Source organism: Oncorhynchus clarkii, chromosome 18 (genome assembly GCF_045791955.1).
Source record: "Oncorhynchus clarkii lewisi isolate Uvic-CL-2024 chromosome 18, UVic_Ocla_1.0, whole genome shotgun sequence".
Lineage (NCBI taxonomy): Eukaryota > Metazoa > Chordata > Actinopteri > Salmoniformes > Salmonidae > Oncorhynchus > Oncorhynchus clarkii.
The window spans coordinates 72,746,803-72,759,302 of record NC_092164.1 but is presented as its reverse complement, the minus strand read 5'-3'; the positions used below and the strand labels follow the sequence as shown (position 1 = coordinate 72,759,302).

The window sequence follows — 12,500 nt, the reverse complement described above, 5'->3', positions numbered from 1 at the left end:
CAAAATATCACACGACAGACCACGTATACACTCTACACACGCGTATTGACAAACAAACAAAACAAAAGCAATGTCTTCTCATTCTTTGTTGATTTCCAAATAGCTGTTGACAAGAGGGCCTGCTATACAATTTGATGAAAAGTGGTGTTGGGTGGAAAATATACGATATTATACGATTAATGTACACAAGAACAAGTATGCAGGTGAAGGCACTCTAATAGTCTACAACACCCGGCCTCACCCTACTACAATCTGAAATCAATTGTCTACTGTTTGCTGATGATCTGGTGCTTCTGTCCCCAACCAAGGAGGGCCTACAGCAGCATCTAGATCTTCTGCACAGACTCTGTCAGACCTGGGCCCTGACAGTAAATCTCAGTAAGACCAAAATAATGGTGTTCCAAAAAAGGTCCAGTCGCCAGGACCACAAATACAAATTCCATCTAGACACTGTTGCCCTAGAGCACACAAAAAGCGATACATACCTTGGCCTAAACATCAGCTCCACAAGTTTAACACCACAGGTGACTTCCACAATGCTGTGATCTAAGAGACCAGGAAAGAAAAGCCTTCTACGGCATCAAAAGGGACATCAAATTTGATATTCCAATTAGGATATCGTTAAAAATACTTCAATCAGTTAAAGAACCCATTGCCCTTCATGGTTGTGAGGTCTGCGGTCACCAACAAAGAATTCACAAAATAGGACAAACACCAAATTGAGACTCTGCATGCAGAATTCTGCAAAAAAAAAAGATCCTCTGTGTACAACGTAGAACACCAAATAATGCAAGCAGATACACGCTAATTTAAAAAAATCCAGAAAATATACACTAAATTCTACAACCACCTAAAAGGAAGCGTTTCCCAAACCTTCGATAACAAAACCATCACCTACAGAGAGATGAACCTGGAGAAGAGTCCTCTAAGCAAGCTGGTCCTGGGGCTCTGTTCACAAACACAAACACACCCTACAGAGCCCCAGGACAGCAGCACAATTAGACCCAACCAAATCATGAGAAAACAAAAAGATAATTACTTGACACATTAACTAATTAATTAACAAACTAGAATGTTATTTGGCCCTGAACAGAGAGTACACAGTGGCAGAAAACCTGACCACTGTGACTGACCCAAACTTAAGGAAAGCTTTGACTATGCACAGACTCAGTGAGCATATGCCGCCGTAGGCAGACATGGCTCTCAAGAGAAGACAGGCTATGTGCTCACTGCCCACAAAATGAGGTGGAAACTGAGCTGCACTTCCTAACCTCCTGCCCAATGTATGACCATATTAGAGAGACATATTTCCCTCAGATTACACAGACCAACAAAGAATTTGAAAACAAATCCAATTTTGAAAAACTCCCATATCTACTGGGTGAAATTCCACAGTGTGCCATCACAGCAGCAAGATTTGTGACCTGTTGCCACAAGAAAAGGGGCAACCAGTGAAGAACAAACACCACTGTAAATACAACCTATATTTATGCTTATTTATTTTCCCCTTTCTGAAATGTCTCTTTTCCTTTGTAACTTATTTACTGTTCACCTTTTATTGTTTATTTCACTTTTGTTTATTATCTATTTCACTTGCTTTGGCGATGTAAACATATGTTTCCCATGTCAATAAAGACCCTTGAATTCAATTGATTTGCGATCAAGATAGAGAGAGACAGAGAGAATATAATAGACTCCATGAGTATGTATGTAGAGAATGAGTCTTGTACACTACTTGTATCCAGTCAGTCAATCAATCAAGTTGATTGATCCCTTCTTACATCAGCAGAGGGTCACAAAGTGTCTGTCTGTCTGTCTGTCTGTCTGTCTGTCTGTTTGTCGTTCCATCAGAAAACAGATTATGTGACCTCTCTGTCTGTCTGTCTGTCTGTCTGTCTGTCTGTCTGTCTGTCTGTCTGTCTGTCTGTCTGTCTGTCTGTCTGTCTGTCTGTCTGTTTGTTGTTCCATCAGAAAACAGATTATGTGACCTCTCAGTAACCTGTCTGTCTGTCTGTCTGTCTGTCTGTCTGTCTGTCTGTTTGTCTGTCTGTCTGTCTGTCTGTCTGTTTGTTGTTCCATCAGAAAACAGATTACGTGACCTCTCAGTAACCTGTGTCTGTCTGTCTGTCTGTCTGTCTGTCCTTTTTTTGTTCCATCAGAAAACGGCAGCGGACGGTAAACGCCAGGAGGTCATCGTTCTGGACTCCAAGAGGAGTAACGCCATCAACATCGGACTGACCGTCCTGCCTCCTCCTCGCACCATCAAGACCGCCATTCTCAACTTTGATGAGTACGCACTCAACAAGGAGGGCATCGAGGTGAGAGATGATGATGATGATGAGGCATCGAGGTGAGAGATGATGATGATGATGAGGCATCGAGGTGAGAGATGATGATGATGATGATGCATCGAGGTGAGAGATGATGATGATGATGATGATGAGGTATAATGCAATTAAAGACCTCAGCTGTTCATCGGGATCGTGAGTAGTAGAATCAGGTGTGGTAGTAGAATCAGGTGTGGTAGTAGAATCAGGTGTGGTAGTAGAATCAGGTGTGGTAGTAGAATCAGGTGTGGTAGTAGAATCAGGTGTGGTAGTAGAATCAGGTGTGGTAGTAGAATCAGGTGTGGTAGAACTGGTCTTGTACTGGGAAAAAACAACGTTTTAAGTCAGAAGTAGGCATTGGTCTGAAGCTGAAAAATAAAGGAAATTCCCATGAGCACCACAATGCCTATTCCACCCATGCTCTACCAAGGTTATCCAGCACCACAACACCTATTCCACCCATGCTCTACCAAGGTTTTCCAGCACCGCAATGCCTCTTCCACCCACGCTCTACCAAGGTTTTACAGCACGACAACACCTATTCCACTCATGCTCTACCAAGGTTTTACAACAGTGGAATAGGTGTTGTGGTGCTGGATAACCTTGGTAGAGCATGGGTGGAATAGGTGTTGTGGTGCTGGATAACCTTGGTAGAGCATGGGTGGAATAGGTGTTGTGGTGCTGGATAACCTTGGTAGAGCATGGGTGGAATAGGTGTTGTGGTGCTGTAAAACCTTGGTAGAGCGTGGGTGGAATAGGTGTTGTGGTGCTGGATAACCTTGGTAGAGCGTGGGTGGAATAGGTGTTGTGGTGCTGTAAAAACTTGGTAGAGCATGGGTGGAATAGGTGTTGTGGTGCTGGATAACCTTGGTAGAGCATGGGTGGAATAGGTGTTGTGGTGCTGTATAACCTTGGTAGAGCATGAGTGGAATAGGTGTTGTGGTGCTGGATAACCTTGGTAGAGCATGGGTGGAATAGGTGTTGTGGTGCTGTAAAACCTTGGTAGAGTATGGGTGGAATAGGTGTTGTGGTGCTGTAAAAACTTGGCAGAGCGTGGGTGGAATAGGTGTTGTTGTGCTGGATAACCTTGGTAGAGCGTGGGTGGAATAGGTGTTGTGGTGCTGGATAACCTTGGTAGAGCGTGGGTGGAATAGGTGTTGTGGTACTGGATAACCTTGGTAGAGCGTGGGTGGAATAGGTGTTGTGGTGCTGGATAACCTTGGTAGAGCGTGGGTGGAATAGGTGTTGTGGTGCTGGATAACCTTGGTAGAGCGTGGGTGGAATAGGTGTTGTGGTGCTGGATAACCTTGGTAGAATGTGGGTGGAATAGGTGTTGTGGTGCTGGATAACCTTGGTAGAGCGTGGGTGGAATAGGTGTTGTGGTGCTGGATAACCTTGGTAGAGCGTGGGTGGAATAGGTGTTGTGGTGCTGGATAACCTTGGTAGAATGTGGGTGGAATAGGTGTTGTGGTGCTGGATAACCTTGGTATAGCGTGGGTGGAATAGGTCTTGTGGTGTTGGATAACCTTGGTAGAGCATGGGTGGAATAGGTGTTGTGGTGCTGGATAACCTTGGTAGAGCATGGGTGGAATAGGTGTTGTGGTGCTGTAAAACCTTGGTAGAGCATGGGTGGAATAGGTGTTGTGGTGCTGTAAAACCTTGGTAGAGCATGGGTGGAATAGGTGTTGTGGTGCTGGATAACCTTGGTAGAGCTTGGGTGGAATAGGTGTTGTGGTGCTGTAAAACCTTGGTAGAGCATGGGTGGAATAGGTGTTGTGGTGCTGGATAACCTTGGTAGAGCATGGGTGGAATAGGTGTTGTGGTGCTGTAAAACCTTGGTAGAGCTTGGGTGGAATAGGTGTTGTGGTGCTGTAAAACCTTGGTAGAGCGTGGGTGGAATAGGTGTTGTGGTGCTGTAAAACCTTGGTAGAGCATGGGTGGAATAGGTGTTGTGGTGCTGTAAAACCTTGGTAGAGCATGGGTGGAATAGGTGTTGTGGTGCTGGATAACCTTGGTAGAGCTTGGGTGGAATAGGTGTTGTGGTGCTGTAAAACCTTGGTAGAGCATGAGTGGAATAGGTGTTGTGGTGCTGGATAACCTTGGTAGAGCATGGCTGGAATAGGTGTTGTGGTGCTGTAAAACCTTGGTAGAGCTTGGGTGGAATAGGTGTTGTGGTGCTGTAAAACCTTGGTAGAGCATGGGTGGAATAGGTGTTGTGGTGCTGGATAACCTTGGTAGAGGTTATCAGCTGAGTAGTAGAATCAGGTGTGGTAGCACTGGACTATTCATGGAAGAACAGCTGAGTAGTAGAATCAGGTGTGGTAGCACTGGGTTATTCATGGAAGAACAGCTGAGTAGTAGAATCAGGTGTGGTAGTACTGGGCTATTCATGGAAGAACAGCTGAGTAGTAGAATCAGGTGTGGTAGTACTGGGCTATTCATGGAAGAACAGCTGAGTAGTAGAATCAGGTGTGGTAGTAGAATCAGGTGTGGCAGTAGAATCAGGTGTGGTAGCACTGGACTATTCATGGATGAACAGCTGAGTAGTAGAATCAGATGTGGTAGCACTGTACTATTCATGGATGAACAGCTGAGTAGTAGAATCAGGTGTTGTAACACTGGACTATTCATGGAAGAACAGCTGAGTAGTAGAATCAGGTGTGGTAGCGCTGGACTATTCATGGAAGAACAGCTGAGTAGTATAATCAGGTGTGGTAGCACTGGACTATTCATGGAAGAACAGCTGAGTAGTAGAATCAGGTTTGGTAGCACTGGACTATTCATGGAAGAACAGCTGAGTAGTAGAATCAGGTGTGGTAACACTGGACTATTCATGGAAGAACAGCTGAGTAGTAGAATCAGGTGTGGTAGCGCTGGACTATTCATGGTCTTGAAGAACAGCTGAGTAGTAGAATCAGGTGTGGTAGCACTGGACTATTCATGGAAGAACAGCTGAGTAGTAGAATCAGGTGTGGTAGCACTGTACTATTCATGGATGAACAGCTCAGTAGTAGAATCAGGTGTGGTAGCACTGGACTATTCATGAAAGAACAGCTGAGTATTAGAATCAGGTGTGGTAGCACTGGACTATTCATGGTCTCGATGAACAGCTGAGTAGTAGAATCAGGTGTGGTAGCACTGGACTATTCACGGAAGAACAGCTGAGTAGTAGAATCAGGTGTGGTAGCACTGTACTATTCATGGATGAACAGCTGAGTAGTAGAATCAGGTGTGGTAGTACTGGACTATTCATGGAAGAACAGCTGAGTATTAGAATCAGGTGTGGTAGCACTGGACTATTCATGGAAGAACAGCTGAGTATTAGAATCAGGTGTGGTAGCACTGTACTATTCATGGATGAACAGCTGAGTAGTAGAATCAGGTGTGGTAGCACTGGACTATTCATGGAAGAACAGCTGAGTATTAGAATCAGGTGTGGTAGCACTGTACTATTCATGGAAGAACAGCTGAGTAGTAGAATCAGGTGTGTTAGCACTGGACTATTCATGGAACAACAGCTGAGTAGTATAATCAGGTGTTGTAGCACTGGACTATTCATGGAAGAACAGCTGAGTAGTAGAATCAGGTGTGGTAGCACTGGACTATTAATGGAAGAACAGCTGAGTAGTAGAATCAGGTGTGGTAGCACTGGACTATTCATGGAAGAACAGCTGAGTAGTAGAATCAGGTGTGGTAGCACTGGACTATTCATGGAAGAACAGCTGAGTATTAGAATCAGGTGTGGTAGCACTGTACTATTCATGGAAGAACAGCTGAGTAGTAGAATCAGGTGTGGTAGCACTGTACTTTTCATGGATGAACAGCTGAGTAGTAGAATCAGGTGTGGTAGTATAATCAGGTGTGGTAGCACTGGACTATTCATGGAAGAACAGCTGAGTAGTAGAATCAGGTGTGGTAGCACTGTACTATTCATGGATGAACAGCTGAGTAGTAGAATCAGGTGTGGTAGTACTGGACTATTCATGGAAGAACAGCTGAGTATTAGAATCAGGTGTGGTAGCACTGGACTATTCATGGAAGAACAGCTGAGTAGTAGAATCAGGTGTGGTAGCACTGGACTATTCATGGTCTCGATGAACAGCTGAGTAGTAGAATCAGGTGTGGTAGCACTGGACTATTCACGGAAGAACAGCTGAGTAGTAGAATCAGGTGTGGTAGCACTGTACTATTCATGGATGAACAGCTGAGTAGTAGAATCAGGTGTGGTATTACTGGACTATTCATGGAAGAACAGCTGAGTATTAGAATCAGGTGTGGTAGCACTGTGCTATTCATGGATGAACAGCTGAGTAGTATAATCAGGTGTGGTAGCACTGGACTATTCATGGAAGAACAGCTGAGTATTAGAATCAGGTGTGGTAGCACTGTACTATTCATGGAAGAACAGCTGAGTAGTAGAATCAGGTGTGTTAGCACTGGACTATTCATGGAACAACAGCTGAGTAGTAGAATCAGGTGTTGTAGCACTGGACTATTCATGGAAGAACAGCTGAGTAGTAGAATCAGGTGTGGTAGCACTGGACTATTAATGGAAGAACAGCTGAGTAGTAGAGTCAGGTGTGGTAGCACTGGACTATTCATGGAAGAACAGCTGAGTAGTAGAATCAGGTGTGGTAGCACTGGACTATTCATGGAAGAACAGCTGAGTAGTAGAATCAGGTGTGGTAGCACTGTACTATTCATGGATGAACAGCTGAGTAGTAGAATCAGGTGTGGTAGTATAATCAGGTGTGGTAGCACTGGACTATTCATGGAAGAACAGCTGAGTATTAGAATCAGGTGTGGTAGCACTGGACTATTCATGGAAGAACAGCTGAGTAGTAGAATCAGGTGTGGTAGCGCTGGACTATTCATGGTCTCGATGAACAGCTGAGTAGTAGAATCAGTTGTGGTAGCACTGAACTATTCATGGAAGAACAGCTGAGTAGTAGAATCAGGTGTGGTAGCACTGGACTATTCATGGAAGAACAGCTGAGTAGTAGAATCAGGTGTGGCAGTAGAATCAGGTGTGGTAGTAGAATCAGGTGTGGCAGTAGAATCAGGTGTGGTAGTAGAATCAGGTGTGGTAGTAGAATCAGGTGGGGTAGTAGAATCAGGTGTGGTAGTAGAATCAGGTGTGGTAGTAGAATCAGGTGTGGTAGTAGAATCAGGTGTGGTAGTAGAATCAGGTGTGGTAGTAGAATCAGGTGTGGTAGCACTGGACTTGTACTGAAAAGCCTGCCTAACCCTGTGAATCGTCAAAAGCATTTTGATAACTCCCTGATACAATGTAGCAAATGACAAACTGCAGACCAATGACAGAGAGACAGAGGCAATCCGATCAAAATGTGCGTTCTGAGAAGCAAAAACCAGGACCTTCAGTTAGCGGTTCCACATCAACCCTTGTTATAAACACATTAACCCTTGTTATAAACACATCAACCCTTGTTATAAACACATCAACCCTTGTTATAAACACATTAACCCTTGTTATAAACACATTAACCCTTGTTATAAACACATTAACCCTTGTTATAAACACATTAACCCTTGTTATAAACACATTAACCCTTGTTATAACAACCCTTGTTATAAACACATTAACCCTTGTTATAAACACATTAACCCTTGTTATAAACACATTAACCCTTGTTATAAACACATTAACCCTTGTTATAAACACATTAACAGTCTGAGGATGACAGGAAGTTTTCGTTGCACAATGTTTATTGTTGTTAATTTCACTCAGTAATGATTGAACATTTATTTCTCATGTTTGGTTAAAAAAATATTTTTAAAATAGTTCAAAACAGTTCATGTGTTGATAAAACAGTCTAATTTATACAAGTTAGTAAAAATACAGTCATTAGATGCATAACACAAAAATAGATAAATTTACAAATCTGAAATTGGATCTTCTAAAACGTAGAACACAAAACTTCAGCCACAAATTGTCCTAAGTAAACTTTCCATCTGCAGTGAAAGAGCACACATGTCCTCGTTTATAAATATGACGACAGGTGGGAAGTGCTCACAGATGTGGAACAGAACATAAATGTGAAGTATTGATAGAGTGTAGTACCATGTGTACTGAGTGCACTTTGAATTGACAGAATTCGTTTACCGGCTTGCATTTCTCCCGTGACAGGCACATGACCGACAATCCACCACTCTCACGGATGAGGGCAACGACCTCTTTCTTCCTAGAGAGTCTGAGAGCTGGTCTCTCCTCCGTTCTTGCACGACAAACGCAGTAGTACACACCGTCACACTCACTGACACTTGCCTGCCGCTCGACCAACCCAAAAGGATCTTTTAAGATCCACCTACTATTTGCAATAAGCACTGTGTCAAAACGACTCACTAAAGGCAATGATCAAAATGTACGTTCTGAGAAGCAAAAAGCAGGACCTTCAGTTAGCGGTTCCACATCAACCCTTGTTATTAACACATTAACCCTTGTTATAAACACATTAACCCTTGTTATAAACACATCAACCCTTGTTATAAACACATTAACCCTTGTTATAAACACATTAACCCTTGTTATAAACACATTAACCCTTGTTATAAACACATCAACCCTTGTTATAAACACATCAACCCTTGTTATAAACACCTTAACCCTTGTTATAAACACATCAACCCTTGTTATAAACACATTAACCCTTGTTATAAACACATTAACAGTCTGAGGGTGACAGGAAGTTTTCGTTGCACGATGTTTTTTGTTGTTAATTTCACTCAGTAATGATTGAACGTTTATTTCTCCTGTTTGGTTAAAAAAATATGTTTAAAATAGTTCAAAACAGTTCATGTGTTGATAAAACAGTCTAATTTATACAAGTTAGTTTACTTATTGCGTTAGCTCTACCCAAGTTAGCAAGCATGGCATTTTCTTTCAACTGTGCACATGTTTGGTTGCGCTAGCAAGCAATGTGCTGCTTACACTATGTGGATGGCAAATTTGGATTCTTTCGAGAACACACTGAAAATTGACTTGACACTTGTCTTGATCAGTCAGCACAAAAGTGGATTCTAATGACAATAAGATAATTGCATTTTAAGAGGAGGGAGTGTATTGAATTAATATGTAAGATAAGTGCTGTAACGTTAGCTAAGGTTAAACGGCTTTGTTTTGGATGTTTAGATTTTTGAACAGTCTGTCTGTAGTGCTAGCTAGCTACCTATGCTTTGTGTTAGAATGTGGGATGTAAGTTATTGTCAACATTGAGTTGGTACTGGCTAGCTTGTTGGCTAGCTAATTGGCTATAGCAGGCAAGGGCGTTCACTAGCTTATTTGTTTGTTTACACAGATTACTTCAGCCTTATATATAAAAATAAAAAAAACATTCCTTGGCAAAATATAGCTATCTAGCTTTCCTCGCTTGTTGGTTAGCTAGCTAGCCAATATTAGTTCTCATCTGACTGGTAACTTATTCATCTGTGGTATAATATTACATTTGCTAGTTAGCTAATGTTACAGCTGCTGGTTAGCTAGCTATTTAATGTTAGCTAATCAAATCAAATCAACATGCAGCTCACAAATAACAAGCAACTTATTTTTCATGTTGGGCAATTATCTGTTTTCATTTATTGATTAACCTCAGCTTGAGTACAAACATATAGCTAGCTATCTATAGTAGCTTAGGCTTGTCCTCAACCACTTCTTATCAGCAGCCACTTCATTGCTGGCTGCTGTCTGGCTGGTACAGGCAGCGAGCTGTTTGTGTTGTTGAGTTGTTGAGCAACCAAGTTGTTGGCCCGGGTTGATAGAACTCTGAGATTTGGGTGAAAAAAAATAGTTAGTTTAGCATTGTCAGAAATACTACAAAAAGGTAGCACATCTTTGTATCTTAATGGGCGGAAATGTGCACATGAGAGCGATGGATTTTTAAAATGTTTTTATAAAAACTGTTGCATCTACAATCCAACAACTACTACCTACAGATTAACTTGTGGATACCATTTTTATGTGTCTGTGTCCAGTATGAAGGAAGTTACCTTTCCCCTCCCCTTTCCTATCATGGCCCTCTGCCCCCCCCTGTAGAAAATCTTGACGATGATCCCTTCGGAGGAGGAGAAGCAGAAGATACAGGAAGCTCAGCTGGCCAACCCGGACGTCCCCCTGGGCTCAGCAGAACAGTTCCTCCTCACCCTATCCTCCATCAGCGAACTGTCAGCCAGACTACAGCTCTGGGCCTTCAAGATGGACTACGAGGCTACAGAGAAGGTGGGTGTGTGGACCGTTATGAGACAAGGAGAGACTGAGGCCATTATGAAACAAGGTCGTCTCTGGCAGACAGAGAGACAGAGGCCATTATGAGACAAGGTCGTCTCTGGCAGACAGAGAGACAGAGGCCATTATGAGACAAGGTCGTCTCTGGCAGACAGAGAGACAGAGGCCATTATGAAACAAGGTCGTCTCTGGCAGACAGAGAGACAGAGGCCATTATGAAACAAGGTCGTCTCTGGCAGACAGAGAGACAGAGGCCATTATGAGACAAGGTCGTCTCTGGCAGACAGAGAGACAGAGGCCATTATGAGACAAGGTCGTCTCTGGCAGACAGAGAGAATGAGAACATTGTGAGACAATGTCCTCAGAGAGACAGAGGCCATTATGAGACAAGGTCGTCTCTGGCAGACAGAGAGACAGAGGCCATTATGAAACAAGGTCGTCTCTGGCAGACAGAGAGACAGAGGCCATTATGAAACAAGGTCGTCTCTGGCAGACAGAGAGACAGAGGCCATTATGAGACAAGGTCGTCTCTGGCAGACAGAGAGACAGAGGCCATTATGAGACAAGGTCGTCTCTGGCAGACATAGAGAATGAGAACATTGTGAGACAAGGTCCTCAGAGAGACAGAGGCCATTATGAGACAAGGTCTCAGAGAGACAGAGGCCATTATGAAACAAGGTCTCAGAGACAGTTCGGTCAAACAAAGACAACAACAGATAATGCATCCCAAATGGCACCCTGTTCCCTATATAGTGCACTACTTAAGTTTACAGCCTTCCACAGGATGCTGTGTCTTTTATATAGTTATGTAAAGTTTACAGCCTTCCACAGGATGCTGTGTCTTTTATATAGTTATGTAAAGTTTACAGCCTTCCACAGGATGCTGTGTCTTTTATATAGTTATGTAAAGTTTACAGCCTTCCACAGGATGCTGTGTCTTTTATATAGTTCTGTAAAGTTTACAGCCTTCCACAGGATGCTGTGTCTTTTATATAGTTCTGTAAAGTTTACAGCCTTCCACGGGATGCTGTGTCTTTTATATAGTTCTGTAAAGTTTACAGCCTTCCACAGGATGCTGTGTCTTTTATATAGTTCTGTAAAGTTTACAGCCTTCCACAGGATGCTGTGTCTTTTATATAGTTCTGTAAAGTTTACAGACTTCCACGGGATGCTGTGTCTTTTATATAGTTCTGTAAAGTTTACAGACTTCCACAGGATGCTGTGTCTTTTATATAGTTCTGTAAAGTTTACAGACTTCCACAGGATGCTGTGTTTTTAATATAGTTCTATAAAGTTTACAGACTTCCACAGGATGCTGTGTCTTTTATATAGTTCTGTAAAGTTTACAGCCTTCCACAGGAAGCAAACACACGCACACATTCACACTTGGAGGAGAACGTAACATACCGTGAGGTAACAAATGGGCCAAGGTAATCAGAACCATGGTTGATAGTTACCAAAACAGTCTGACCGGGGACACGAACCTTTTAACCACCTTTATGTGACCGTAAACAACCACAGATGGATCACAGCGGTGAGTCAGTCAGTGCACCTGTTCCTGACAGACACAGTCTCTAATAACGAAACACTGTCATCATGAAACGCCTTCATTCAGTTGCTTTGTGTGTGTGTGTGTGTGTGTGTGTGTGTGTGTGTGTGTGTGTGTGTGTGTGTGTGTGTGTGTGTGTGTGTGTGTGTGTGTGTGTGTGTGTGTGTGTGTGTGTGTGTGTGTGTGTGTGTGTGTGTGTGTGTGTGTGTGTGTGTGTGTGTGTGTGTGTGTAGGAAGTGGCAGAGCCGCTGCAGGATGTGAAGGAAGGGATGGAGCAGCTGGAGAAGAACAAGACTCTGCGCTACATCCTGTCTACGCTGCTTGCTATAGGAAACTTCCTCAACGGCACCAATGTGAGTCTCTCTGACGCACACACACACACACA

General features: G+C 43.1%; 1 protein-coding gene across 3 annotated transcripts in view; it reads left to right on the top strand.

The window, feature by feature from the left end:
* Positions 1–12,500, top strand: part of LOC139373885 (FH1/FH2 domain-containing protein 3-like) — a 59,712-nt gene that overhangs the window by 35,252 nt on the left and 11,960 nt on the right. For all 3 annotated transcript variants that reach the window (XR_011627622.1, XR_011627621.1, XM_071114982.1), the window contains exons 7-9: positions 2,160–2,318; positions 10,378–10,560; positions 12,349–12,468. Coding sequence is in view for 1 of the 3 variants with exons in the window: in XM_071114982.1 (XP_070971083.1) it covers positions 2,160–2,318; positions 10,378–10,560; positions 12,349–12,468 (462 nt within the window). In the remaining 2 variants the exon portion in view is untranslated. The remainder of the gene's footprint in view (positions 1–2,159; positions 2,319–10,377; positions 10,561–12,348; positions 12,469–12,500) is intronic.